This window comes from Saccostrea cucullata, unplaced genomic scaffold, assembly GCF_032062105.1.
Source record: "Saccostrea cucullata isolate Sc308-1 unplaced genomic scaffold, CSIRO_AGI_Scuc_v1 ctg1164, whole genome shotgun sequence".
NCBI classification, from domain to species: Eukaryota; Metazoa; Mollusca; class Bivalvia; order Ostreida; family Ostreidae; genus Saccostrea; species Saccostrea cuccullata.
In genome coordinates, this window is record NW_026929875.1 from 64,946 (window position 1) to 91,342 (window position 26,397).

Sequence of the window (26,397 nt, forward strand, 5' to 3'; positions counted from 1 at the left end):
TGATTTTTATGTTGTAAAATATTTTTAAACGATTTAAAACATATAAGAAATGTTCTGAAAACGTTTTTAAAAACGTTTTGAAAACGTTTTCAAAACATTGCAGTACAATGTTTTTGAAAAAAGTTATGATAACGTTACAAAAACCATACAAAATAACGTTGTAATAACGTTTTAGAAAATGTTTTTATTAAAGCATTGAATTCATATTTTTGGCTGTCTTCGGTCCTATAACACACCTCGCCGTGCCGACAAATTGAATACCGCGCGTTAGCGCGGTATGATAATTTGTCGGCACGGCCAGGTGTGTTATAGGACCGAAGACAGCCAAAAATATGAATTCAATGCTTATATTTACATTCTCTAATTTTCCTTCTTCATAATTGGTTATTTCGTTTACATTTAATGTGTATTTAGCGCCCTTCAAAACTATCGTGGTTAATAGACGTAAGAGCCGTTTGTGACATCAGATGACGTTAAGTGACGTTGCAAAGTTAAATTACGCAAACAAACATTGCGATTAAAAAAAATGACAAATTTATTCTTAATGCACATTACTTTAATTTCTTTGTTAATTTTTCAGGGCTGTAGTTTTTTATTTAATTGAAATAAAACATTTTACATTTTGATGTATCTAGAGTATTGAAAATGCATATAATTCCTACTGTGTATTCTAACGCGCGGTGACAAGGTTTCGCGTGTGTTATAGAAATTTGAACGTCGTAGATTTCTAATGGATTTGATAAGGAAAATTATACTGAATGTAAATATAACATTTTGAAAACGTTTTTATAACGTTTTAATAACGTTGTTGTGCTACCTGGGTGGTCCGTGCGCACAATCTGCGATCTTTAAAAACCCTGATTTTCACAAAAATATTAAGTTTCCTAAATAAAAATTAAACCATTCTGACTTGGTTTTTCATAAGAAATATTTTGTCATACAAAAGATGCATATAGAACCATTTATTTTGACGAAAACGTCATTGTCCACGAACTTTTTGGACAACCCTCGTAGCATTCGGAGTTCCTCGGATGACTCGCACTTAACGTCGGACGTCAACGTTGATCTACCATCTTGCTGATTCAGTCATGCATTTGATCCTATTTGAATTCTTTTCAAATATCATACATTTGAAATCGAAGTTATTTTGCGGCACATTCTTGAACAGTTTTTTCTTGCTTTCAAAACCTTATACCATGAGGTTAATCAAAACCTGTTTACGATAAAGAATTGCACATTTTCGAAGAACGTTATGCAGAGCGAAATATAAAATGAATGATAAGGCAGTTTCTGGTGGAGTAATGTAAGGATCTGATGCGTATTCCTCCACTAATCACATCCGAGGTTTGAATGAAGCGTAGCCGAGGATTGCCGGTTCAGCCTTTAGGATGCTATGAACGCAATCGCAACTTCTCGGACCATTCCGACTACCGGAAAAACGACCTCGAATGTATATGGTAGACGCCATGACAATCCCCCTTTTTCATGATCTTTGAAATAAATGCATGGAGACCTTTTGTCTGTGGAATATGGAGTTTAACTTTATTCAATGTAATGATATTACCTAAAATATACTATAGAAGGGACTTCTAACTCCGTCTATCCTACATTTGACTAAGCAGGAAATGTATAAATTTTTAACATCCAGCGATGTTAATTAATACATTCGAGGTAAACGTTGTTTTTCCGACCTCTGACGGAAAGACCCGAGATGCGATTGGCTATATGAACGATGACTCATTTCCACTTAAGGTGAGCAAAGTGAATTGAATAGTATTGTATAGGGAAAAATCGGTACTGTAAATGAAGTCGACACTGAAAAAAGTTGGCATCTAACGAGGCTACGTCACTGCAACAGCGCCACAGCGTGACGGGTCGACGGCGAATTGTGTGGTAGCGCGACGGCTTGTTTTTTCTGATAGCGATAACAAAATTTCTAGCTGCAATAATGTAACTCTCTCCGATTTTTTTAATCTGATGTTTTTTTTCCAATGCCTATATCATGTCTGTTTTTGCAACAAAAAAGGGGGATTTAGACCCCCCCCACGGTTCCGACGCCTTTCAGGTATAAGGACCCCCCCCCCCCAAAAAAAAAGAAAGAAAAGAAAGGAAAGGGCTACATTATTGCAGCTACATGTACAAAATTTCTATCCGGACACCATAATCCCCTGGTTTTTCTTAGCTTTCAGTAGAATTCAGTGGTATTAAAATTTGGATTATAAATTCTAGACGTGCCTGTTGAAGGTACGCAATGGTACGTGCATAGACATCGGAAGCAAATTGAAAAGGGGGGCTAAACCACCTAAAAAGGTAAATCCCAATTTTCAATGCCTATCATGTCATGTCTATCAATAAAAGCTGTCTGTTTTTGCTACTAAAAAGGGAAATTAGTAGTCTCGTTTTCCCCAGACTCTCGCTCGGGCAAAGTCTCGAGAGCGAGAGTCTGGGGAAAACGAGACTAGGAATTTAGACCACCCTACCCCCCCCCCCCCCCCCCGGTTTTTTGAAAGCGGTTGAACCACTCGGAGCTCCTCGCGGGGACTCGTACCTCGCACACAATGGAGTCGAGGACTGCCGATCACTGAGTCTGGTGTTGCTAAAACGCGGAACGGAAAACGGAACGGAAAGCGGAACGGAACGGAAAACGGAAAATTTTTGTCAAACAAATAACATGGATTTGATATAAATCAGATAAAAGAGTGCTCAATATTCTGTTGTTAAAAGTAATTTCTAATAAAAATTTATTGTAAACTATGATATATTCAGTCATCTATTATATATTCAGACATACACACCCTCCATGGAAGAAAACTGTACTGAAAGAAATTCGAACCCCCCTCCCGCACACACACACACGAAATAGGATTTGCGTTTGGACAAAGGACGTATTCCCCCTTTTTTTGCTTGTCAAATTTAATGTATGTTGGAAATTCTTTCCTGAATGAACCCCCCCCCCCCCCCCCCCCCCCCCGTCCTTCAATTCGTTTCCATCATCAATATCTGTAGAGACAAAAAATACTAGTTATGATATTCAGATTAAGCACACAGTTTCGAATTCGAGTCCTGACAGGGGAAATGTCAGTTTCGGGTCTGTGTAGGGGCCCACAGCCACATTAAAAATTCAGTTATTTATTAAACCTTATGTATATTTTGGACACAAAGGGGGGCAGACCTACATGTATAACACTTCTCAGACATTTCCGATTAGCGGGAAAACAAACTCATTTTTCGTATACACCCCCCAAACATACACACATATGTACCGCAAACAAACAAAATTTAACTTCACTGAATGCAAAGATTCTGCACTATATCTACCACATGAAAGTTTTCCAACTTTGTTTATCCAAAATTTAAATATATAGAAAGCGACTCTATTTTGAATAAAATTTTAAAACCAATGTGTTTATTGTTCAAGTTGGCCGTAAGGGTTTGCCCTAAACGTAATCTTAACATTTTTTATCTCTTTCCATGGTTCATCTAGATATCAAATATTTGCTCCCCCCCCCCCCAGTCATAACCTTTTACTAGGGAAATGTTCGTTAAAGTTGACATCCTCACACTTTTTAGTTCACCTGAGCCAAAAATAAATTCTCCAGAACCCTTAGGCCAGGAAAGATGAAACTCATGTGGAATCATCCTCAGATAGTGTAGATTCAAGTTTTTCAAATCATGACCCCCGGGGGTAGGGTGGCCGTGGCCAAAATGGCCGATCAAAGGTTTACATAGGAGTATTTAGGAAAAATCTTCTTTCATGAACCATTGAGACAGGAAAGATGAAATTCATGTGAAACTATCCTCAGGTAGTGTAGATTCAAGTTTGTTCAAACCATGACCCCCGGATATAGGGTGGGGCCTAAATGGCAGACCAAAAATTCTCATAGGAATATATAGGAAAACCTTTTAAAATCTTTTCAAGTACTTCAAAGCTATAATTAGTTATATTTATGTAGAATTTTCCTCAGGTTGTGTAGATTCTAGTTCGTCCAAATCTGATGTGCTCAGGTGAGTGCTGTGGCCCCTGGGCCTCTTGTTTGTGAATGTTATTAATGTAGTAAGTTACTGTAAAAGAAAATAGTACTGAAAGATGTTGGAGTAGGAACTTATTCTCCCTCCCAAATCAAACAATTGTCCTTTTTTTTGTTTTTGCTTATCAATTACTTTTCAAGTACGTCTCCACCCCCCACCCACAACCCCTTTTCAAATTCGATTCTAGGTGACTGCTATTTTAGCGATTTTCGTAAATAAGAGACTGAGCATGACAAAATCAACGTGTATTTAACAGTGGGGGATTGAATATGTACACGATATATAGTTTATGATGAAATTTGTGTATTTTAAGTGATTTAATCCAAAATGATACATTCCGTTTTCCGTTCCGTTCCGCTTTCCGTTCCGTTTTCCGTTCCGCGTTTTAGCAACACCCAGTCTGGTCCCCTCCCCGGGAATAACCAGACCTGAAAGTGAAACTTCATCCGACTCTATCATTTTATTGACATCAGGCATGGTCTGCACTGCAGTGAATGTAAAACAGAAAGCAAATAGTACGGTAAAGGGCATTTTTGACATTTTTAGATAGACAAACATTTATGTTTAATATGTACATAATCATAATGTGTGTTGGTGATTTCTCAAGTTCCATTAATATATTACTTCATTATGTGAACACGATAAATAATTAAATAATAGATCAAGTTGCAATCTGATTAAAATCCAGGCGCGTAGCATCGTTTTTGGAAGTGGGGGGGCCAACCTGAGAAAAATTTTTTTTTACTTACCTGAAAAAGTTGACAAGCAAAAAAAAAAAAAAAAAAAAAAAAAAAAAAAAAACGAAAAATTAAAAGTTGCCCGAAGTCGAAAATCCTATTTCGGGGGGGGGGGGGGGGGGGGGGGGGGGGGGGGGGGGTAGTGGCTAACTTTTTTCAATACCAAATATCTTTCAATTCAAACTTTTTGGGGTTAATTTTCTTATAACACTACCCTTTGCTGAAATGTGGGGGGGCCAACCTTCATTTCAGTAAACATTTTCTATAGTAAAGGTAATGTCGGGAGAAAAAGTGGGGGGGCCTGGCCCCCCCTGGCCCCCCCGGATACTACGCCCCTGAAATCAGATCCTTTGATCCGCTCACATAGATCGCTACGCTTGTGTAGCGATCTACATGTATGTGACCGGATCAAAGGATCTGATTTTAATCAGATTGGATCAAGTTGATGATTAAACACGATTCCATGCGCGGATCTAGGGTTGTGTACATGTACGTACGCCTGGACCCAGACCTGAATTTTTCAAAATTAAACGTGCTAAATGCACAGTCATTCGATCGTGCTCAGCTGACTTTTAATGCTCCCTTTTTCTGAAAAAGGACACCCTTGTTGCCTTGTTTATGCTTCACTGTGATGACTGTACTGATGTATCATGTAGCATATGTTGTTCAAGTAGAATATATAAATTTTTAACAAAATATTGTTACATGTCAGGAGCCAACCCCATGCAGTATCCCAAGTATAAAGATTGAAAAGTGATGGAAAATGGCTCAATCCCCCTGCCCTCAGAATTAAATAATTAAAATTTGCATGTTGATGGGTTTGACCCCTGTATCTGTGCCTGGTTTCACTTTCACTCATGAGTCATGACTGTAAATAAATTAAAAATTTTGTAGATCTATACTGTTCAAGGTGAAGTCAGTCTAACATTAGATGCCATTAACACCACCCCAACAATGGCTTTCTCTACCATATGTTTAAAACATTTGATATTGGTAAGTACATGTAAGATAATGAATTCAAGATCTCATTTACATCATTTATTTCTTTTGGGGCCAATTTGTGGTCAACAGGCATTATAATTATCTCACTTCAAACTTAGTATGTATACAGTATATACTTCATCAACATGATCAACAAAATAAAATATTTAACTGATTCTAAATGTAACTTTTCCTGTTAATGCCGATTCTTTGAAAATAACAAAAAAAAAGTTCTAGTGCTAGGGTGGAGATAATTATATAGATTATAGTGAAATGCATTATTTCTTTGAGAATCTTCTTCTCTGCTGCTGGACATTAAATAAACTAACCAGTACATAGATATGTTGAATAAGACTCCAAAAATTCAAAAATTGTGAATTTCTTGGACCCTGGGTCAGCTTAACAGATTATATTGTGAAAATGTATAATTTCTTTGAAAATCTTTTTCTCTGCTCCTGGCCATGGGTATAAAAGAAACAAACTATTTTTAATTATTAGTACATAGTAATAATGAGCAAGAATTCCTCTTAAAAAATTGTGAATTTATGGCCCTTGCACTGGGTCAGGGGTTCTGGTGTTATGGTGGGTTTCTAATTGGTTATATCGTGAAAAAACATTAATTCTTTGAAAATATTCCCCTCTGCTCCTGGGTATTAAAGAAACAAACTAAGTACGTATTTATAATGAGCTAGAATGCCTCTTCCAAAATTCTGAATTTTATGACCACAGGGTCAGGGGTTGAGGTGTTAGGGTGGGGCTCTATTGGCTACATAGTAAAAATGCATTAATGCTTTGGAAAATCTTCCTCTCTGCTCCCATGTATTTAATTAACTAACCAAGTACATGATTATGTTGAATAACACTGCAATTTCCAAAATTGTGAATTCCATGGCCCCAGGATTAGGGGTTATAGTGTTAGGGTACAGCTCTATTGATTATACAGTGGAAATGCATCAATTCTTTAAAAATCTTCTCCATATTGCTCCTGGGTATTAAACTAATGAACTATATGATGAGGAAGGATGCTTCTTCCCAATTTGTGAATTGCATGGCCCCTGGGTCAGGGGTTCTGTTGTTAGGGCGGCCAGGGCTCTAATGATTATATTGTGAAAATGCATTAATTCTTTGAATAATATGCCAATGATCTAGGTACAAATTTATGATGAAGACAGGTAACTCTTCCAAAATGGTTAATTTCAGAGCCCCTGGTTCAGGGGTATAGTTGTGGTGGTGGTGGGGGTGTTACGTAGTCTGAAAATACTAATCTACCTCTGGGTATTCAGTAAACAAAGTAAAGCATGCTAAGTGTGTATAGTTATGATAAATAATGATGCTTGTGGTTTCAAACACGAACCAAATTCAATTGTTGGAAAGTTTTTGCCTGATATTCAGGTGGCCTATAAGCCTGTGGACCTCTTGTTTTTAAATTCCACAAATTATTTTTTTCTGTCCTCATTCTTTTATTTCTCTGATGATACCATGAGTTGATAAATTGTAATTAATGTTTTCACTAATTTTGAGGCCTATCCAAGGGCAAATTTAAATGTACGTATGGCTATGCAATTTTAGAATAAAAGCATAGCAAGAAAAGTTTTGATGAAATTCTACCTTACGATGCTTACCATATGGGTGAAAACATGTAATTCAAGAATACCCAAGTCAAAATGAACTGCTTATTTTAGCAGTTTATAAACAGTTATTAGGCAGTCTGGCAATTTTTTGGCAGTTTTTAGGCAGTTCTTAACAGTCTCAGTCTTAGCATTCCTTAAAACTGCTTACAGACTGCTTAAAAACTGCTAAGAATTTGTGTACAGCAGTTCAGTATTGAAGAAACTTAAGCTGTCAAACAAGCAGTTTCTCAAAACTGCTAAAAACTGCTAAAAGTGCAACTAATTCATTTCGACTTCTTATAAGAAGTAATACAACACTTTTTCACTCTTGGTGGTCCTAACTTTCACTAGCCTTCATTACTGCCCATGTGTTACTGTTAATGCTTCCTGATGATAACGTCACAAATAATTGGGGGCCAGGCAGGAGTTCTTATACAGAAAATAAAGTTACATAGAAAAAAAATATACTAAAAATCTTACTAGAAATGATACAATAGTTTGTAATAAATTGAGGCTTCATATTATAAAAAGCATGAGCATATGAGCTTCTAATCTTTATCCCATCAACTTGCAAATCCAGCCGTCTAGTTACATTAACAACCTGCTGTGTCCCCCTTGGTTGCTTGAAACTATAGGGTTGTATCCAATGAGGAAAGCCAGTCAAGATTTGTGCGCCTTTTCCACATCAGTTCAAAATTACAAATTGTGAAGATGTTTGTGATGGTCTGGGATATTATATATATATTTATACCTATACAGTGAAGAAGTAAAATATGCTTTATGGAAAATACAATATTATCTGTGATCACCACATTGGACTGGATGTGAACTTAATATTTATATAGTGACAAGTGTATCTGAATTTATTTCCATGAGATGGGAGATCATTATTATAAAAATCTGATCAAACAATATATTGGAATTGGGTGATATAGGAAAATTGCTAAAAGATTTGTTGGCAGTAATTAAAGTATGCTTCAGAAAATATGGTAAGTGTGTTGGCTTGTGATATAATAGGCATACCCTCTTCTCATTTGGATAAGTATTAAATTATAAAACGTATAATCTAGTTTTTTATATTTTAATCATAAGTACTAAATTAATGTAAATTAAAATATTTGCCAATAAATTTATAAGCTACTGATAAAGGGATCCATAGATTAGTCCACTGTATCAATTACCCAAGCTCTAAAGATGCCACTGACGTTTATGCAAGAAAATGGACTTAATGAAAGGACTCATTTACAATTCATACCTTAGATCTAAATCTCAATACTAAGTCAAATTTCCAATATATACATATGATGTCATTTTTAATAAATTACCCTGCCGGAAGCAAAAATTATATGCATATTTGTATTCATATATCATGTATATGGGTGGTGTTATGTTCTTAAAAGTAGACAAGAATAGTGCTTATAGCATTCTTTTTACCATGCAGTTTTTAAGCAGTAATAAATTTTCAAATTTATATGTAGGTCACTCAGAGTCATTTCCATATAAGTAGAGCAAACAAAAGAAACACCTTAGCAGTTATTAAGCAGTTTTTAAGCAGTTCTCCTTAACCTTCCTATTGACTGCTTAGATACTGCTAAGGAAACTGCTAAGCAACTGCTAAGTTACTGCTAATGAACTGGCTAAGTACTGCTTAAACTGTGGACTGCTAAGGAAAACTGCCTAAGGAGAGAAGAAGGCTAGTAAACTGTCTAAGAACTGCTAAAGCACTGAACTGTTAAGGTTAAAAAACTGCTAAAGAACTGCCTTCCACTTTGACTTGGGTAGTCCCACACAGCAAAATTGTTATATTTTAGTTGTGAGCAACTGGTTATTTGCACCCCTGAATTAATAACTGTTAGCTTATTTGTGAATGTACATGTATAATCTATTCATTTTCACATTTTCAGATCATGTGTGTTCCACATATACATTCTGCAATATTGGACTCTGAATTTTGTGAAGCCTCACAAAGTACACAGACTGAAGTTGTTAAATGCCCTACAGATGAACTTACATGGAGTAGAGCTGCAGAGATGAAGAACTGTTCACATTATAATCATAAATGTAAAGGACAACTTTCATATCACTGTGTCATAAATCCATGGCAGAATGCCACAGTTGAAGTATGTGCACCAGAAACTCAAATTAATGCAGGTAATCATTAGGGCCCCACTCGGCGGGCGCCCTATAGTGATAAGTCTGTCCGTCCAAGATCTTTTGTGAGGAGCATATCTTCTCTCCCCTTGGCCCCCAGGGGTAGGGTGGGGCCACAATAGGGAATCAAATTTTTACATAGAAGTACTATGGGAAAATCTTTTAAAATGTTCTGAGCAATAACCACTGGTTCAGGAAAGCTGAAACTTATGTGAAACTAGTGCTAATTGTAACGGGAACCGTTACAGATGTTCCCCAAACGCTCCCCAACTCCCTTTTGGTGCCATATTCCATTTAAGCCTTATTAAATAAGACAACATCTGTGCATTTTTGCCTTTAACAACGTTTTCCCAGAGGGATACCAATTATATTCAAATTTTAAAATTGCAGGCGTGCGCATGTGAATGCACGTGCGCAATGATCATATCATCTTGTCTACAATTTTCTATATATTTAAATATACTATATATTAAACCATTTAGTCCAAAAGTATTAAATATCACTCATTCAAGTGTATTTTTAGTTTCACTCGTTCCAAATGCACGCACGGGCATGCACGTGCATGATGACCATACCTTCTTGTAGGAGGCTCTTTTATCTATCTTTATTCTAAATCCCATCCTGTTTGGTTGAAAACCAAGGGAATTATAGCCATTTCAAGTTTCGGCCAATCAGATTGCAGCACACGTGCATGCGCGTGATTTCATGAATATTTTCTTAATCATATTGTAGGATATCCCAATGTATGAATATGTTTTAAATTTCAAAGCATTTCGTCAAAAAAACAAACGAGATATAGCCATTTAAAGTTTCAGCCAATCAGGTTGCAGCACACGTGCATCCGCGTGATTTGTTGAAATTTTTTGTATATTATATTGCAGGATATCCTAATGAAAAACTATGTTTTAAATTCCAAAGCATTTCGTCAAAAAACAAAGGAGATATAGCCAGTTAAAGTTTCAGCCAATCAGATTGCAGCGCACGTGCATGCGCGTGATTTCATGAAATTTTTTCCATACTATATAGTAGGATGTGTTAATTCATGACAAAGTTTAAAATTTCAAAGCATTTCGTCTAAAAACAAAAGAGAAATTGAGATTTTTGTTTCAGCCAATCAGAGCAAGGCGCACGTGCATGCGCGTGAGTTCGTGCTAATTTGACAGTGTCATATTATTAACACTTTTAATATATCCTTAAGTAATGAGTTTCAAAGCATTTCATCAAAAAATGTAAAAGTTATAGCCATATTAAGTATATCAGTCATTTCACTCACTTCACGCGCACGCACGTGCAGGCGTATGCGCGCAAAATGACCTTCGTTCCGCACACCTACACTACACACCTATTAACCCTAAAAAGGTTTTAGCTCAGTTGGATGAACAGTTTCTGAGAACACTCGCGGACAAAAAAGTACCGGAGAACAAATAAGAAAAAAAATAATAATAATAATAATAATAAGAAACAGAGTAAAAACAATATGTTCCCAAACTCCGTTTGGGGAACATAAATATGCTGGTGTAGTGTAGATTCTAAGTTGTAGAAATCATGACTTAACTGGGGGTTTAGGGTGGGGCTACAATAGGCAATCAAGGTTAAACATAGAAATAATTAGAAAAAATCTTTTAAAATCTTCTCAAGAACCATTTGGCCAGGAAAGCTGAAACTTATGTGATGTAAAGATTCTTTTAAATTGTTCAAATCATGACCCCAGGGATAGGGCGGGACCACAATTGGGAATCAAGGTTTTACATTGAAATATAGGTGAATGCAACAAATCAGAGAAATATGGAAACAAATTCCTAAGTGTAGATTCAATATATATTTTAGTTTATTCAATTCCCTTACAGAAAATTCTGATAAGTGACTTATTAGTGATTTATTCATTTACTTATAAGTTGTTTATTCTGGACTTACACTTCACTGATACATTTGATTTATAAGTGACTAATAAGTTACTCATAGGGATTTTATATGCAAATGAGCTGCTTGACATAAGGTGACATTTAAGCCAGTATTAGCCACTTATGCTTTATGCAAGTATAGTCACTTATAAGTGACTATAAGTGACACAAGTCAAGCATTAACCCTTCATACTTTATGGAGCATAAGTCATCCATAAGTCACTTATAAGTGAAGTACAGCACTATCTGTAAGATCTTAATTTAGCACAGAATTTCCAATCAGGGGTTGCATGCTATGTTCAAAGCTTTTTTTTTTTACATATACAATATGTATCTGCACATTAGACGAAATAATCAAGTTGAAATTTTATCCAAAAATCCCGTTCATATGCTATTTCTTTGATGATGCAAACTTACCATATTAATTCAGTTTACAACAAGAATGTTGGACAAAAAGGCAACAAGAAAATATATAAAAACTAATCATGAAAATAAAATGAATAATTTGTATTTGATTGTCTCGCATATTGTCCCCAGCTGCGATAATGTTTAAAAAAATTTTATTGATAACTTTAAAAGGTATTCAAAAATATTAGGTTTTCTTTTCCATTTGAATGTTTTTATTTGTTAAATTAAAATATTAAACTGTCCTCTGAAATTTTTTTAGCTTTTCTAAAGAAATAAAAAATGTATTCACTAAAGCTTTATGTCAAATTTCAAATAATTGTCTGTTATGCATTTGATCAAAATTCATAAATATGATTTAGAATTTCTTTGAATTCTGTTCTTGCAAAATATCATGTAATATGATTTCATACTTATATGGGTATTTAATGTATTTAATTAATAAATTTATACAAAGAATTAGGTAATTTTTGATTAACCTGATTTATTGCTCTGATTTATATTTACAGGGCATTGTGCAGAATACAATCTAAGAGGTGGAAAAATCCAGGAGTTTTATAAGAAGACCTGTGAAGATTGTACGAATGAATACATCTCAACAGAAGCTTATAAATGTAAGTTGAAATGTTTTAAGGCACATTATGATTTTGGTCAGTTGAATTCTCTGTCTATTGAATCTGTTTAGTCCCCCTCCCCCTTATTGATTTTCTTTAACCTTCCCTCACCCAAAAAGGGCTAAGATAGGGATTTTTATACCACCCTACTGAAAGATAGGGGTGCATACTGTTTAATCCTTGTATGTTTGTCTGTATTTAGGATATTAACATTTGGGTGCAGTTTTAGTGCAGGTGAATAATCTAAGTAACTATATAAGCCCTTTGTTAACAAAAACTGCATGGAAGATAATATAAAAATGCATACAGTCAGGCTTGCTTGGGTGCTGGAAGCTCACCTACATTTCTGCATGAGTGAGCAGATAAAGGTTTTTGGTGCAGGTATTTTCTTTTCAAGTAACAAGTCTATGAGCTCCATGATAACCAATCTTGCAGTGATGATACATCCAAGGTTGCATACTACAAGGCTTGCTTTGGATGCTTGATATAAACTACATATTTTTGCATTATAGGTTAATGTTTTGGTGCAGGCTCTACAGAGCTTATGTTTCTGTTTAAAAAAATCCGACTCGAAATAAAATTTCTGATTCTGAGGCCTCATTTCCAAGTTACTGTGAGCCATATGATAACCAAACTTGCATGGTTGATACATATAAGAATGCCCTTGGTTTGAGCAAATTTGCATAAATGATACATCTAAAGATGATAACTAATGGACTTGTTTTGGATGCTGGATTTTACATAAATTTTCCAGAAAATGGACCACTGACAGGTAAAAGTTACAGGTGCAGGTCTATCACAAGGAACTGTATATGGCCTGTACTAACCAAACTTGCCTAGATGATATGCATAAAGGGATTAACACTAAAACATGCTCCAGATCCTGGATTTGAATCACATTTAATTTCTTGATTTTTTGAAATTTTAGAGTAGATCTTTATCCAAGTAACTGCAAGACCTCTCAGATAAAAATTGTATAATTGTTGCAAAAGTACAATGTAATTAGAATAATAACAATTCAGAATGGAAAAAAGCATTGGCTTCATAGATGTATATACAATGTTGATTTATATCAGAGAAACCTTTGCAAAAACACTAATGTTTGTTTAGCATGGTTATTCTTGTTTAGTAGGAGAGTTTTTAGGTTATTTAAGGAATCACTGTCTAGTTCTTAGAGTATGCCAGGGCATCAACAATAGTGGGAAACATAGGATAATTTGCATAACGGGCAAAGCCCGTTATGCTGCAATTATCCCATGTTTCCTACTATTGTTGATGTCCCTGGCATACTCTCAAAACTAGACAGTGATTCCTTATATTTCCATTTCATTGTGAAATAAAATTGTAGACTTAGACATTAAGAATGTAGACTAATCGATTTAAATTACACGAGGACTTCCATGCCAATTTCAATAGTACTCGCACACTGACGTCAAAGACAAAGGAAGCCGCACAAGATTTACATGCATATTTGGCCTCCTTAGCATCAGACACAGAGACAGATGCGCACGAGATTTGCATGTGTATTAGGCCTCCTTAGCTGCTGACCTATCGACCTGCCTAATTTACATTCCGGCAGAATTATCAGGAAATCAACTCCACTTACTTTCAAAGGGTTATTATAGAGAAAAAATTTAGAAATGGAAATATATAGATGTATACATTTATGCAAATAAAGATACAGTTCAACATGTTCAAAATTGATGTTCTGTTGAAAATTGGTAATCTTGTCCATCCCAGTGATTTAACAGAAAGAAGAAAGACTGCATAAACGTGATAGAAGGCTTTGCGTCCTTAAAATGACTCTATTAACTAGAAGTTTTTTTGTATTATCAGATCAGGAATGCTATGAAGAAGTCTATAAAATCCATGCAAAGAGAACAAGACATATACTGAAATCAAAAGGGTAAATTCTTCATTGTTTTTCATTATACTTATTTTAGACCATATTTAAAAGAATGTTTGCTTGCTCTGTCGACATTTGGGGTAAAATTCTTGGGTTGGTAGCTAGAATTAAGGTCAAGATCTAGTAAATGACTTTAGACTGATTTTGTGGTGCTAGATCCATTATGACGTCATAATCAATTTCAACTTTGTTTTTCCCGTACTTTACAGCTGTAGCAGAATTATGTAGAAAAAAGAGTATTTTCATGGCATTTAATTTGAAATTATATGAAAAGTAATCTGGATACCCATATGAAATTTGACATAATTTTAAAGAAGAGACCGTGAACATACAAATTACCGTTTTCTGAGACACTGTAGGCAATCTGGATAAATTTCCTTTGTCGAATACGAAAAAACTCCCATATTCGTGATCGGTTTTCTTAATTTTACATTGAAAATGACTGTTTAAAATGTGGTTTTTCATCTTGTTTATACCTAAAAATTATGATCCGAAACACCTTATTTGGCCAAGCTTTATTTATAAAGCAGCATTAAAGGAATTTATTTCTCAAATTTGATAAATCTGTAGGCATCTTTCATTTACTAGATCTTGACCTTAAGTGTGGAAATGTTTATTCCAGAAAATTTATAAATATTTGTTGAATGGATAAGAAGAATAAAAATATTGTGTCCTAAAGATGCATCTAGGGATGGACATGGCCAAACTTGCTTGGGTTGCTAGATATACATTTTTTTTCAGATGAATGACTAGGTTAAACTTTTAGGAGCAGCTCTATTCTTAAGTGTCTGTATGCCCTACCTGGACCAAACTTGGATGATGCTTGTAGGGATTAACACTACTAGAATTGTTTAATTGCTTCAGACACTAGATCTGTCCTTTATTTTCAAAATGACAATGTTTAGGGAGTAGATCTAAAGGGTTCTGTATTGAAATAATTTTTATGCCCCGCCATGAATATGGTGGGGTCATATAGTGTTTGTCAGGTCTGTCTTCCATCCTTCTGTCCTTCCGTCTGTTCTTCTGTCACACTTTGTGTTTATAATTAGTTCTGTTCAAAGCTAATTAAGTTTCAAAGAATCTATCCAAGATATTTTCATCAAACTTCATATGCTGATAGATATGGATTAGAGCTATGCAACTGCGTCAATATTTTTTGACCTTGACCTTTCCTTTGACCTTGACCTCACTTTTCTTAAATTAGTGTTTAGCTCAGTTTTAAACATACCATTCAAAATGGTGTTATCAAACTTTACATGTTGATATAAACTTGCACAGATGATGCATCTAGGGATGAACACTACCAGACTTGCTTCAGATGTTGGATCTGACCTACATTTTCCAGATGAGTGACCAGGTTAAAGTTTTTGGAGCAGGTCTATTTCCGAGGAACTATAAGCCCTACCCAAACCAAACTTGCACGGATGATGCATCTAGGGATGAACACTACCAGACTTGCTTAGGATGCTGGATCTGACCTACATTTTCCAGATGAGTGACCAGGTTAAAGTTTTTGGAGCAGGTCCATTTCTAAACTTGCATGGATGATGCAACTAGGGATGTACACTACCAGACTTGCTTCAGATGCTGGATTTGACCTATATTTTCATTCCCAAGTAACTATAAGCCCTACCTGAACCAATTTTGCATGGATGTCGATGATGCATCTAGGGATGGACACTACCAGACTTGCTTCTGATGCTGGATCTGACCTATATTTTCCAAACAAGAGACTAGTGTTACAACGCACTTTGAAAAATTACGCACTTTGAAAAAAAATTCCAAAGTGCGTTAAAATTTGGGACCAATCTAACGCACTTTGAAAAAAATAATTTTTTCAAAGTGCGTTAATATCGACCATATTGAAAAAAATTCTCAGATTGATCAATATTCCTTCAAATAATCCGTATGATAAATAACAGATGCTGGTTTGATAACATTTTTATGATAAAGTCACTGTAGGACCTGAGATATTGACGTTTTAAATATTTAAGGTTTTGATAAAATAAAAGGGAAAATTAAAAGGTCTTGAAAAAAAGGGTGACGATTGTTTAAGTTCATTAATTCGTTAATTCTTTATTATTATTATTTATTTTATTTATGGTCATCACGTATTTAACATGCGCAGTAATTTGTGTTGATTACATAGAGACGAAAGCGAGGCTACTGTGTCGGCTGATTTACTCCGATGATATTCAATAGAAAACATGCATAAACATCTAATTTTCATAAATTATTCTAAGTAAACGTAATGATAAAGTAATCTTATTTTGAATATTAGACTTCGTTCAAAGTACATATGTAAAACTAAATTATAAAGAACCATGAAAGTTTTTCGTAATGGAACTCATTTTTAGTGTAGTGTCATACACTGAAAGAGATACGAACGACAGCTCTACGTACTGGCGGCAAACGTTAAATTTAGTCTTATTCAAACTTTTCATGAACATTTTCTTGGTTTAATTGAATTCGTTAATGCATAAAAACTTTAGGAAACATGGGTATTTATTACTTAAGCAGCAGTATCACCCGCCAAAAGCGGTAAAACTAGTACTATGTTATGAATATTAAAACCAAAAACAGACACCGGTGTTTTCGTAAAATCGCGATTAAAAACAACAAGATGAAGTATATTTTTTTAATAAAAGGAAAACCTCATTTACATACCAGATATTTTGTACGCACAGATAATTTGTACGCACACAAACTCTCACATATACCACTGTTTTTATGTTTTGTCAATAAATATTTGTTTTTAACTTGGTATTGCTCTTTTCCTCACAATATAAAAAAAGATTAAGTTCTGGCGTACTCCATGTATAATTTTCGTGTAATTGAAATACATTTTTATTCACAGAGAAGTTTTATATAACAAACCTGTTAGCTCTTAAAAGGATGCTGTGTTAAAATCCACATTTTATCAACATTGATATTATTCCTGCGAAACTGAAATTTTCATAACACATGGGTAAAGGTGCAAAGGAAAATATATTGCAAATTTGAAGACTGTGAGCAGTGAAATAAATGATCAACCGCCTCTAATATGAATATAATGGCAGTGTGCACGTTTTGCAATGGGAAACCCAAAATATGTGTAGGATGAAAAAGTAATAAAAGTACAACGGCAATATGTAATAAAGATTCTATGAAAATTTTGTTCAGTGGTGTTAGAGGAGTTGCAGATAAGAGATGGGTATACCTAAAGTGTAACAAACAGATGGACGGAAATCACGATTAATAAATTCCCTCCCGCTTTTTAAGCAGGGGGTATAAAAAAGGACTAATGTAGACAGGCAAGCATTATGGCCCATGCATTTTTTTGCTATTTAATGTCTCTGAATGTCTTTCTCGATCAAGATTGTTCCAACTCAAAAAATGTGAAACAGTTGTCTGTATTTGAAAAAAACAGACATAATAATAAATAATACATGTAATATTGTTCACTCACTAAACCTCCCGATCAAAGATTTTATTTACACCATGTTCAACTCCCATGAGTGCTTTCAGTACTTTGATATTAATTCTATTCTTTGATAAGTAGATGTAAAGGTGTATAGGGGGCACCAACAGAGGACAGCTTCAAGCAACTTAGCATTTATCATAATTAAAAGGGGCCAATTTGATTGTTCAATACTATGAAAATTCTTTCTCTCTCATACGTTTTACTGTACTTAAAAATTTCTAGTTTTCATCTGTTTTAATTGACTCATTTATTATTAAAAGTTTTCAACTTCATACCAGTTAAGTAAATACATAATTATATGAATGCTTTGAGTATAGCATAGACATCAAGACTGGGCGACGGGCCTGGGGTGGGGTTGGGGGTGGGGGGCTAAGCCCCCCACTTATTTTGGAAAGATATATACATCGTATTAGCATTGAAAATGCAGCGTACCCTTTTTAGGTTTATTGCTCCCCTCCCCCGTTTGTTACCGACACCTAGGTGTTGGAAAGATAAAGATTTGGACTTAAGGATCTTATACTCGTCTTCTCGACGGGAGTAAAATCAATTCATTTCTAGCTCACCTGAGCAGAAGGCTCAAGTGAGCTTTTGTGATCACATTTTGTCCGAAGGGACATATCCCCTCGCAAGGGGAGATAATCAAGAAAAGGCAAAAATAGGGTTAGGTCATTAAAAAATCTTCTTCTCAAGAACCACTGGGCCAGAAAAGCTGAAACTTATGTGGAAGCAGCCTGGTATAGTGTAGATTCTAAATTGTTCACATCATGACCCCCGGGGGAAGGGCGAGGCCACAATGGGGAATCAAAGTTTTACATAGAAATATATAGGAAAAATCTTTGAAAATCTTCTTCTCAAGAACCACTGGGCCAGAAAAGCTGAAACTTATGTGGAAGCAGCCTGGTATAGTGTAGATTCTAAATTGTTCACATCATGACCCCCGGGGGAAGGGCGAGGCCACAATGGGGAATCAAAGTTTTACATAGAAATATATAGGAAAAATCTTTGAAAATCTTCTTCTCAAGAACCACTGGGCCAGAAAAGCTGAAACTTACGTGGAAGCATCCTGGTATACTGTAGATTCTAAATTGTTCAAATAATGACCCCCGGGCGAAGGGCGAGGCCACAATGGGGAATCAAAGTTTTACATAGAAATATATATAGGAAAATTTTTTTAAAATCTTCTTCTCAAGAACCACTGGGCCAGAAAAGCTGAAACTTATGTGGAAGCAGCCTGGTATAGTGTAGATTCTAAATTGTTCACATCATGACCCCCGGGGGAAGGGCAGGGCCACAATGGGGTATCAAAGTTTTACATAGAAATATATGGGAAAAATCTTTGAAAATCTTCTTCTCAAGAACCACTGGGCCAGAAAAGCTGAAACTTATGTGGAAGCATCCTGGTATAATGTAGATTCTAAATTGTTCAAATCATGACCCCCGGGGGAAGGGCGGGGCCACAATTGGGAATCAAAGTTTTACATAGAAATATATAGGAAAAATCTTTGAAAAACTTCTTCTCAAGAACCACTGGTCCAGAAAAGCTGAAACTTATTTGGAAGCATTCTGGGGTAGTGTAAATTCTAAATTGTAGGAATCATGACCCCCGGGGGAAGGGCGGGGCCATTATAGGGAATCAAAGTTTTACATAGAAATATATAGGAAAAATCTTCTTCTCAGGAACCACTGGGCAAAAAAAGCTTAAACATACGTGCCCATGGAAGAATCATGGGGTAGTGTAGATTTCAAAATGTCTAAATTATGATCAGTGGGGTAGGGTGGGGCTTGTTAAGTATAACAAGGGTGAAATCTGGTAAAGAACAGAATGGTCAACGCTTCTCAGGTGAGCGATGTGGCCCATGGGCCTCTTGTTGATTTCAGGGTTAGGCTTAGTTCTTTGAAAGATAAATAACGAATAAAATCTTTTCATGACTAAAATGTGATTTTTTTTCCAAAGTGCGTTAAGTGTCTCCATGGTAAAATATATTAATGTAGACTCTTAACGCACTTTGAAAAATTTTTTCAAAGTGTGTTGAATTGGTCCCAAATTTAACGCACTTTGAAAAATTTTTTCAAAGTGAGTAATTTTTAGCTCACCTGAGCCGAAGGCTTAAGTGAGCTTTTCTGATCACATTTTGTCCGTCGTCCGTCCTTCCGTCTGTCTGTCCGTCTGTAAACTTTTCACATTTTCAACTTCTTCTCAAGAACCACTGGGCCAATTTTGACCAAACTTAATACAAAGCATCCTTGGGAAAAGGGAAATTAAAATTCTTAAAATAAAGGGCCAAATCCCCTCACAAAGGGAGATAATCAAGAAAAGACAAAAATAGGGTGGGGTATTTAAAAAATCTTCTTCTCAAGAACCACTGGGCCAGAAAAGCTGAAACTTATGTGGAAACATCCTGGTATAGTGTAGATTCTAAATTGTTCATATCATGCCCCCCCCCCCTCCCCCGGGGGAAGGGCGGGACCACAATGGGGAATCAAAATTTTACATAGAAATATATAGGAAAATTCTTTGAAAATCTTCTTCTCAAGAACCACTGGGCCAGAAAAGCTGAAACTTATGTGGAAGTATCCTGGTATAGTGTCGATTCTAAATTGTTCAAATCATGACCCCCCGGGGAAGGGCGGGGCCACAATGGGGAATCAAAGTTTTACATAGAAATATATAGGAAAATTTACATAGAAATAATTTGGAAAAAACTTTGAAAATCTTTTTCTCAAGAACCACTAGGCCAGAAAAGCTGAAACTTATATGGAAACATCCTGGTATAACGTAGATTCTAAATTGTTTAAATCATGACCCCCGGGGGAAGGGCGGGGCCACAATAGGGAATCAAAGTTTTACATAGGAAAAATCTTTGAAAATCTTCTTCTCAAGAACCACTTGGCCAGAAAAGCTGAAACTTATGTGCCCATGGAAGGATCATGGGGTAGTGTAGATTTCAAAATGTCTAAATTATGATCAGTGGGTTAGGGTGGGGATGCATTATGTATTACAAGGGGGAAGTCTGGTAAAGAACAGAATGGTCAAAGCTTCTAAGGTGAGCGATGTGGCCCATGGGTCTCTTCTTTCAAAGTGCGTTGCCACAGACCAGGTTAAAGTTTTAGGAATAGATCAATCCCAATGAATTTGAAGTTCTTGATATCTACAGCATTAATAAAGTTATGAATATTTGTTCACACTATGTATGTTTTTGACGCTACATGTGTAGAAATGTGTATATGCTATGTAAAGAGTTAAACATTCAAACTTTCAAGAATATTGTTGTTGGGATAGATGCTAAATACTAAATATTAGGAAAATCTGATGTGAGATTTGCATTTAACTTACACTGATAACATTCGTCGAGGTGAGCCTCGTAATCTTTGATTACCTGTGTTTTATTAAAGATATCTAGATATTTTTATTGAACTTCATATGTTGATACATACTGATGTGAGATATGCAACTGCATCAACATTTTTGACCTTGACCTCACTTTTCGTAAATCAGTGTCAAACTTCATATGCTGATAAATACTGATGTAAGCAATTCAATTGCATCAACAATTTTGATCTTGAACTTTAATTTGACCTTGACCTCACTTTTATCAAATTGTGTACAAGTCAGTCTTAATTAAAGACATCATTTTTAGCTCACCTGAACCGAAGGCTCAAGTGAGCTTTTCTGATCACATTTTGTCCGTCGTCCGTCCGTCTGTCCGTCCGTCCGTCTGTCCGTCTGTCCGTCTGTCTGTCCGTCTGTAAACTTTTCACATTTTCGACTTCTTCTCAAGAACCACTTGGCCAATTTTGACCAAACTTCGTACAAAGCATCCTTGGGTAAAGGGAAATTTAAATTGTTAAAATGAAGGGACATATCCCCTCGCAAGGGGAGATAATAAAGAAAAGACAAAAATAGGGTGGGGTCATTAAAAAATCTTCTTCTCAAGAACCACTGGGCCAGTAAAGCTGAAACTTATGTGGAAGCATTCTGGTATAGTGTAGATTCTAAATTGTTCAAATCATGACCCCCGGGGGAAGGGCAGGGCCACAATGGGGAATCAAAGTTTTATATAGAAATATATAGGAAAAATCTTTGAAAATCTTCTTCTCAAGAACCACTGGGCCAGAAAAGCTGAAACTTATGTGGAAGCATCCTGGTATAGTGCAGATTCTTAATTGTACAAATCATGACCCCCGGGGAAAGGGTGGGGCCACAATGGGGAATCAAAGTTTTATATAGAAATATATAGGAAAAATCTTTGAAAATCTTCTTCTCAAGAACCACTGGGCCAGTAAAGCTGAAACTTATGTGGAAGCATCCTGGTATAGTGTAGATTCTAAATTGTTCAAATCATGACCCCCAGGGGAAGGGCAGGGCCACAATGGGGAATCAAAGTTTTATATAGAAATATATAGGAAAAATCTTTGAAAATCTTCTTCTCAAGAACCACTGGGCCAGAAAAGCTGAAACTTATGTGGAAGCATCCTGGTATAGTGTAGATTCTAAATTATAGGAATCATGACCCCCGGGGGAAGGGCGGGGCCACAATGGGGAATCAAAGTTTTATATAGAAATATATAGGAAAAATCTTTGAAAATCTTCTTCTCAAGAACCACTGGGCCAGAAAAGCTGAAACTTATATGGAAGCATCCTGGTATAGTATAGATTCTAAATTAAATCATGACCCCCGGGGGAAGGGCGGGGCCACAATGGGGAATCAAAGTTTTACATAGAAATATATAGGAAAAATCTTTGAAAATCTTCTTCTCAAGAACCACTGGGCCAGAAAAGCTGAAACTTATGTGGAAGCATTCTGGGGTAGTGTAAATTCTAAATTATAGGAATCATGACCCCCGGGGGAAGGGCGGGGCCATTATAGGGAATCAAAGTTTTACATAGAAATATATAGGAAAAAGTTTTGAAAATCTTCTTCTCAAGAACCACTGGGCCAAAAAAGCTGAAACATATGTGCCAATGGAAGGATCATGGGGTAGTGTAGATTTCAAAATGTCTAAATTATGATCAGTGGGGTAATGTGGGGATGCATTATGTATAACAAGGGTGAAATCTGGTAAAGGACAGAATGGTCAAAGCTTCTCAGGTGAGCGATGTGGCCCATGGGCCTCTTGTTATTAATTATTATTTTTATTTATTATTTTTAACTTCTTATGTTGATACATATTGATGAGAGATATGCAACTGCATCAACATTTTTGACCTTGACCTTTGCTTTAACATTGACCTCACTTTTCCTAAATTAGTGTCAAATGTCATAAGCTGATAGATATTGAGGTAAGCATTTCAAGTGTATCAGTTTTTACCTTTACCTTTCATTTGACCTTGATCTAACTTTTTTCCATTTTTGTTTAAGTCAGTTTTAAAGAAACCATTTATAATCATATTTTCAACTTCATTTGCTGATACTTACTGATGAGAGCTTTTCAACTTAATCAAGTCTTTGACCTTGGTATTTTCTTTGATGTTGACCTCATTTTAATGAAATTAGTGTCAAACTTCATATGCTGATACATACTAATGTAAGCAATTCAGCTGCATCACTATTCAAGATATTCTGATCAAATTTTATACACATACACATTTTCATGTTGCTTTACTGATATATCCTTGATGGGGCATTCATATCCTATGGACACATTTCTAGTTTAATTTTGCTTTAATTGAAGATATGTTTATTATTTTTCCAGTCTGGCAAAATTACAAGACTATTCCATGATATATACATCTTCATGTACACCATATAATAATTCATTTTCAGTGGGAATTTTTAGAATTTTTCCATATGAAAATATTAGTACTTATGTACATTGTATTCATAATCATATTTGAGGCACCCAAATGACAGAATTCTTGTAACTTAGAGTGAAGACTTACGATGATTTAATTTTCATGTCTATAAACAGCTGACCTTGAGCCCTAGAAAATTGTTGACCTTAGGCATGTTAGGTAAAAGAAAGGTTTGACACTTAGTAAAAGAATAGACCTCTCATATTGCAATTTCATACTGCAACTTTGAAATACTCAGTACATGTAGTTGGTGCTAGGGTTTTCATACTCATACTTCACATGTGTTTTCATTGTGAGCAAATATACATTTACCTGTGTGCTCAATATATCTCATAAATATCCTTCATCCTAATTTTTTCTGCACTGACATCATCTGATTCAATACTTGCCCTTTCCCTTTCTGTTTCACAAAGTACAAGTTAGGGTATAGAATGAATCTGGCTCCTTATTTGATTTAAAATCAGAACACAAATTTTGAGATTTTATACATGTACATAAGGCCATTCCAAATTTTTCTACGTTTAGCGTCCACGTGCGCCTTGGTTTTTCATTACCCGTGTCAGAAAAAACCAAACCGAATCAAAATCATTTGTGATTTCCGGCAATATCTCTAAATATTTGTATAATATTTCATTATTGGAATATTATCAGTATTTAATACCTTGATTTTGCTGAACAAAATAACTTTCTTTATTAAAAATAGATAACTTAAATCATATCTTTTGAATAAAGTCATTCTCATTACTATAAATATGTGTTTTATTTTTTTGACTTGTGTGTTTATTGCAAAAAGGTAGCTAGGTTCTTGAAATATGGGTGAACGATAAACAGAGAAAAAACTTGGAATGGCGTAAAATGCAGTTAAACATAGCTTGCATGAGTATTGTTTTCAAGATGCACACTATCAATAAAAATTAAATAAGGTATGTTAATCATTGGTTAGCTTCTGTTTGTATGAATAAAGTGTCAACTTCCTGTTTATCTTTTAAATTATATGTCTGTCCATCTGAAATTTTTCAGCACTCACTCATCATGCTCATCACAGATGCTTAAAATTTTAGTACACTCTTTATTTAGCATACCATATATTAAGATGTATTAACAGCTTAATTTATAGTGATACATGTATTTATATTGGAGCAGTAGTATACAGGTAAATGTATGTACTAGTAGTTAGCATTTACTCTGTTCTTTAAAATTCTTGCTAATCATCGGCATGTTGGCTCATTGTCCCCCGTTTTCGCGAAAGTGAGGGGACATTAAATCTTATTCGTCTGTCCATCTGTCTAGCTGTCTAGCTGTCCGTTTAGCTGTCCGTCCGTCACAAAAACTTTAACCTTGCCCTTGATTAAGTGGAGCTATGAATTTGATATTTCATATGTGTATTCCTTGTGACAAGGCCTTTCATTGGGTACCACTAAATTTGACTTTTTGACCTTGACCTTGGATTTAACCCACTTACAAGCAAAAATTCCAAACTTTAACTCAGGCCATAACTTTTGAATGGTAGTTCCTAGGACTTTCGTATTTCACATATGTATTCTTTGTAGCAAGACCTTTCATTGGATACCAACAACTTTGACCTTTTGACATTGACCTTGGATATTTCCATACTTATGAAAAAACTTTAACCTAGACCATAACGTTTGAATGGTAAGAGCTAGTGCTTTCAAACTTCATATATATAATTCTTGTGAGAAGACCTATCATTGAATACCAAGAACTTTGCCCCTTGGACCTTGACCTTGGAGTTAGACCTACTTTTTAAAAACTTTGACCTTGGTCACAACTTTTGAACAGTAGATACCAGGACTTTCATATTTCGCATAATTATGTATTCTTTGTTGTAAGACCTTTCGTTTGATACCAGCAACTTTGACCTTTTGATCTTGACCTTGGAGATTTTTTGAACTTATGAGAAAACTTTAACCTTGACCATACTTTTTTGAATGGTAAGGGCTCATATTAGACACAAATTGTCATTAAAAATGACATCCACCCAAAAATCATCGAAAGCAGGGGACCACAATTCTTTGAATTTGATTGTGTTATTCTTGTGTACCATTGTCACCTTGTTGAATAAATATTTTATGAAGAAAAGATTTTTATCTTACAGATTTTTTGATCCAGATAGTGTATCTCAATCAACACATGAAAAAGTTGAAACAAAGCAAGCTTTTGCCAACATAGGCCGCAGCCCAGAAGGATGCTATTTCTGTGTGATAGTAGTTATCTGTTTTGTAATTGTTCATTTCAATTATTTATAAACAAAAAATCAAGAAGTTGATACACATTTTACTTCCATTATGTTCTTTTCTGCTTAAAAAAGGAGAACACTTATTTATGCACTTCAGTGCATAATTTTTTGAGTGCTTAATTGTTTCCTCATTTCTTAATGTACATAGAAAATGTATCTTAAAATAATAAACATGATTTTAGTTCAAGATTGAAATTTCTTGCTACATGTAATGAGACATACCACATACAGATTTTCTTATTGCCAACTTATTAGAGTTTAAAGCTGAATACGATTCGTAAAAGGAAATTAAATGTGTCTGCCATAATCATGATAATTGTTCTTATTTCATCTAAAGTTATTAAAAACTTAAGTTCTACCATTTTCCATTAATACATAACAAGATTGCCACTTTTCATATGTATATGTAGTAAGAGTTAAAGTAAAGGATGACTGCACTTAAGGAAACTTAGAAATTGCGACATAAGTAATTTTTAAAATATGCATTTCTCTTTCAATGGTAGAAATGGTCAATGTCTTTACTGCAACTTTGTGTAATTACGTTAATTA

General features: G+C 35.2%; 1 protein-coding gene across 3 annotated transcripts; it reads left to right on the forward strand.

The window, feature by feature from the left end:
- Nucleotides 1–4,458: 4,458 nt before the first annotated feature.
- Nucleotides 4,459–25,969, forward strand: LOC134282356 (uncharacterized). Of its 3 annotated transcripts, none has more exons than XM_062764757.1 (6): nt 4,459–4,549; nt 5,661–5,759; nt 9,262–9,508; nt 12,324–12,428; nt 14,265–14,334; nt 25,708–25,969. In XM_062764757.1, the coding sequence occupies exons 1-6, from the start codon at nt 4,505–4,507 to the stop codon at nt 25,856–25,858; spliced, it is 717 nt and encodes a 238-aa protein (XP_062620741.1). In that variant the 5' UTR covers nt 4,459–4,504; the 3' UTR covers nt 25,859–25,969. The 3 variants fall into 3 exon arrangements, with proteins under 3 accessions (XP_062620741.1, XP_062620743.1, XP_062620742.1); XM_062764758.1 differs by having other exon boundaries at nt 4,481–4,544; XM_062764759.1 differs by lacking the exon at nt 14,265–14,334 and having other exon boundaries at nt 25,708–25,837.
- Nucleotides 25,970–26,397: the final 428 nt, after the last annotated feature.

Excerpts from the sequence above, each read along its gene's own strand:
- LOC134282356 (XM_062764757.1), top strand. The coding sequence starts at position 4,505 with ATGGTCTGCACTGCAGTGAATGTAAAACAGAAAGCAAATAGTACG. Across the intron at positions 5,760-9,261 it reads GTTTAAAACATTTGATATTG|ATCATGTGTGTTCCACATAT; the intron begins GTAAGTACATGT and ends TCACATTTTCAG. Across the intron at positions 12,429-14,264 it reads CTCAACAGAAGCTTATAAAT|ATCAGGAATGCTATGAAGAA; the intron begins GTAAGTTGAAAT and ends TTGTATTATCAG.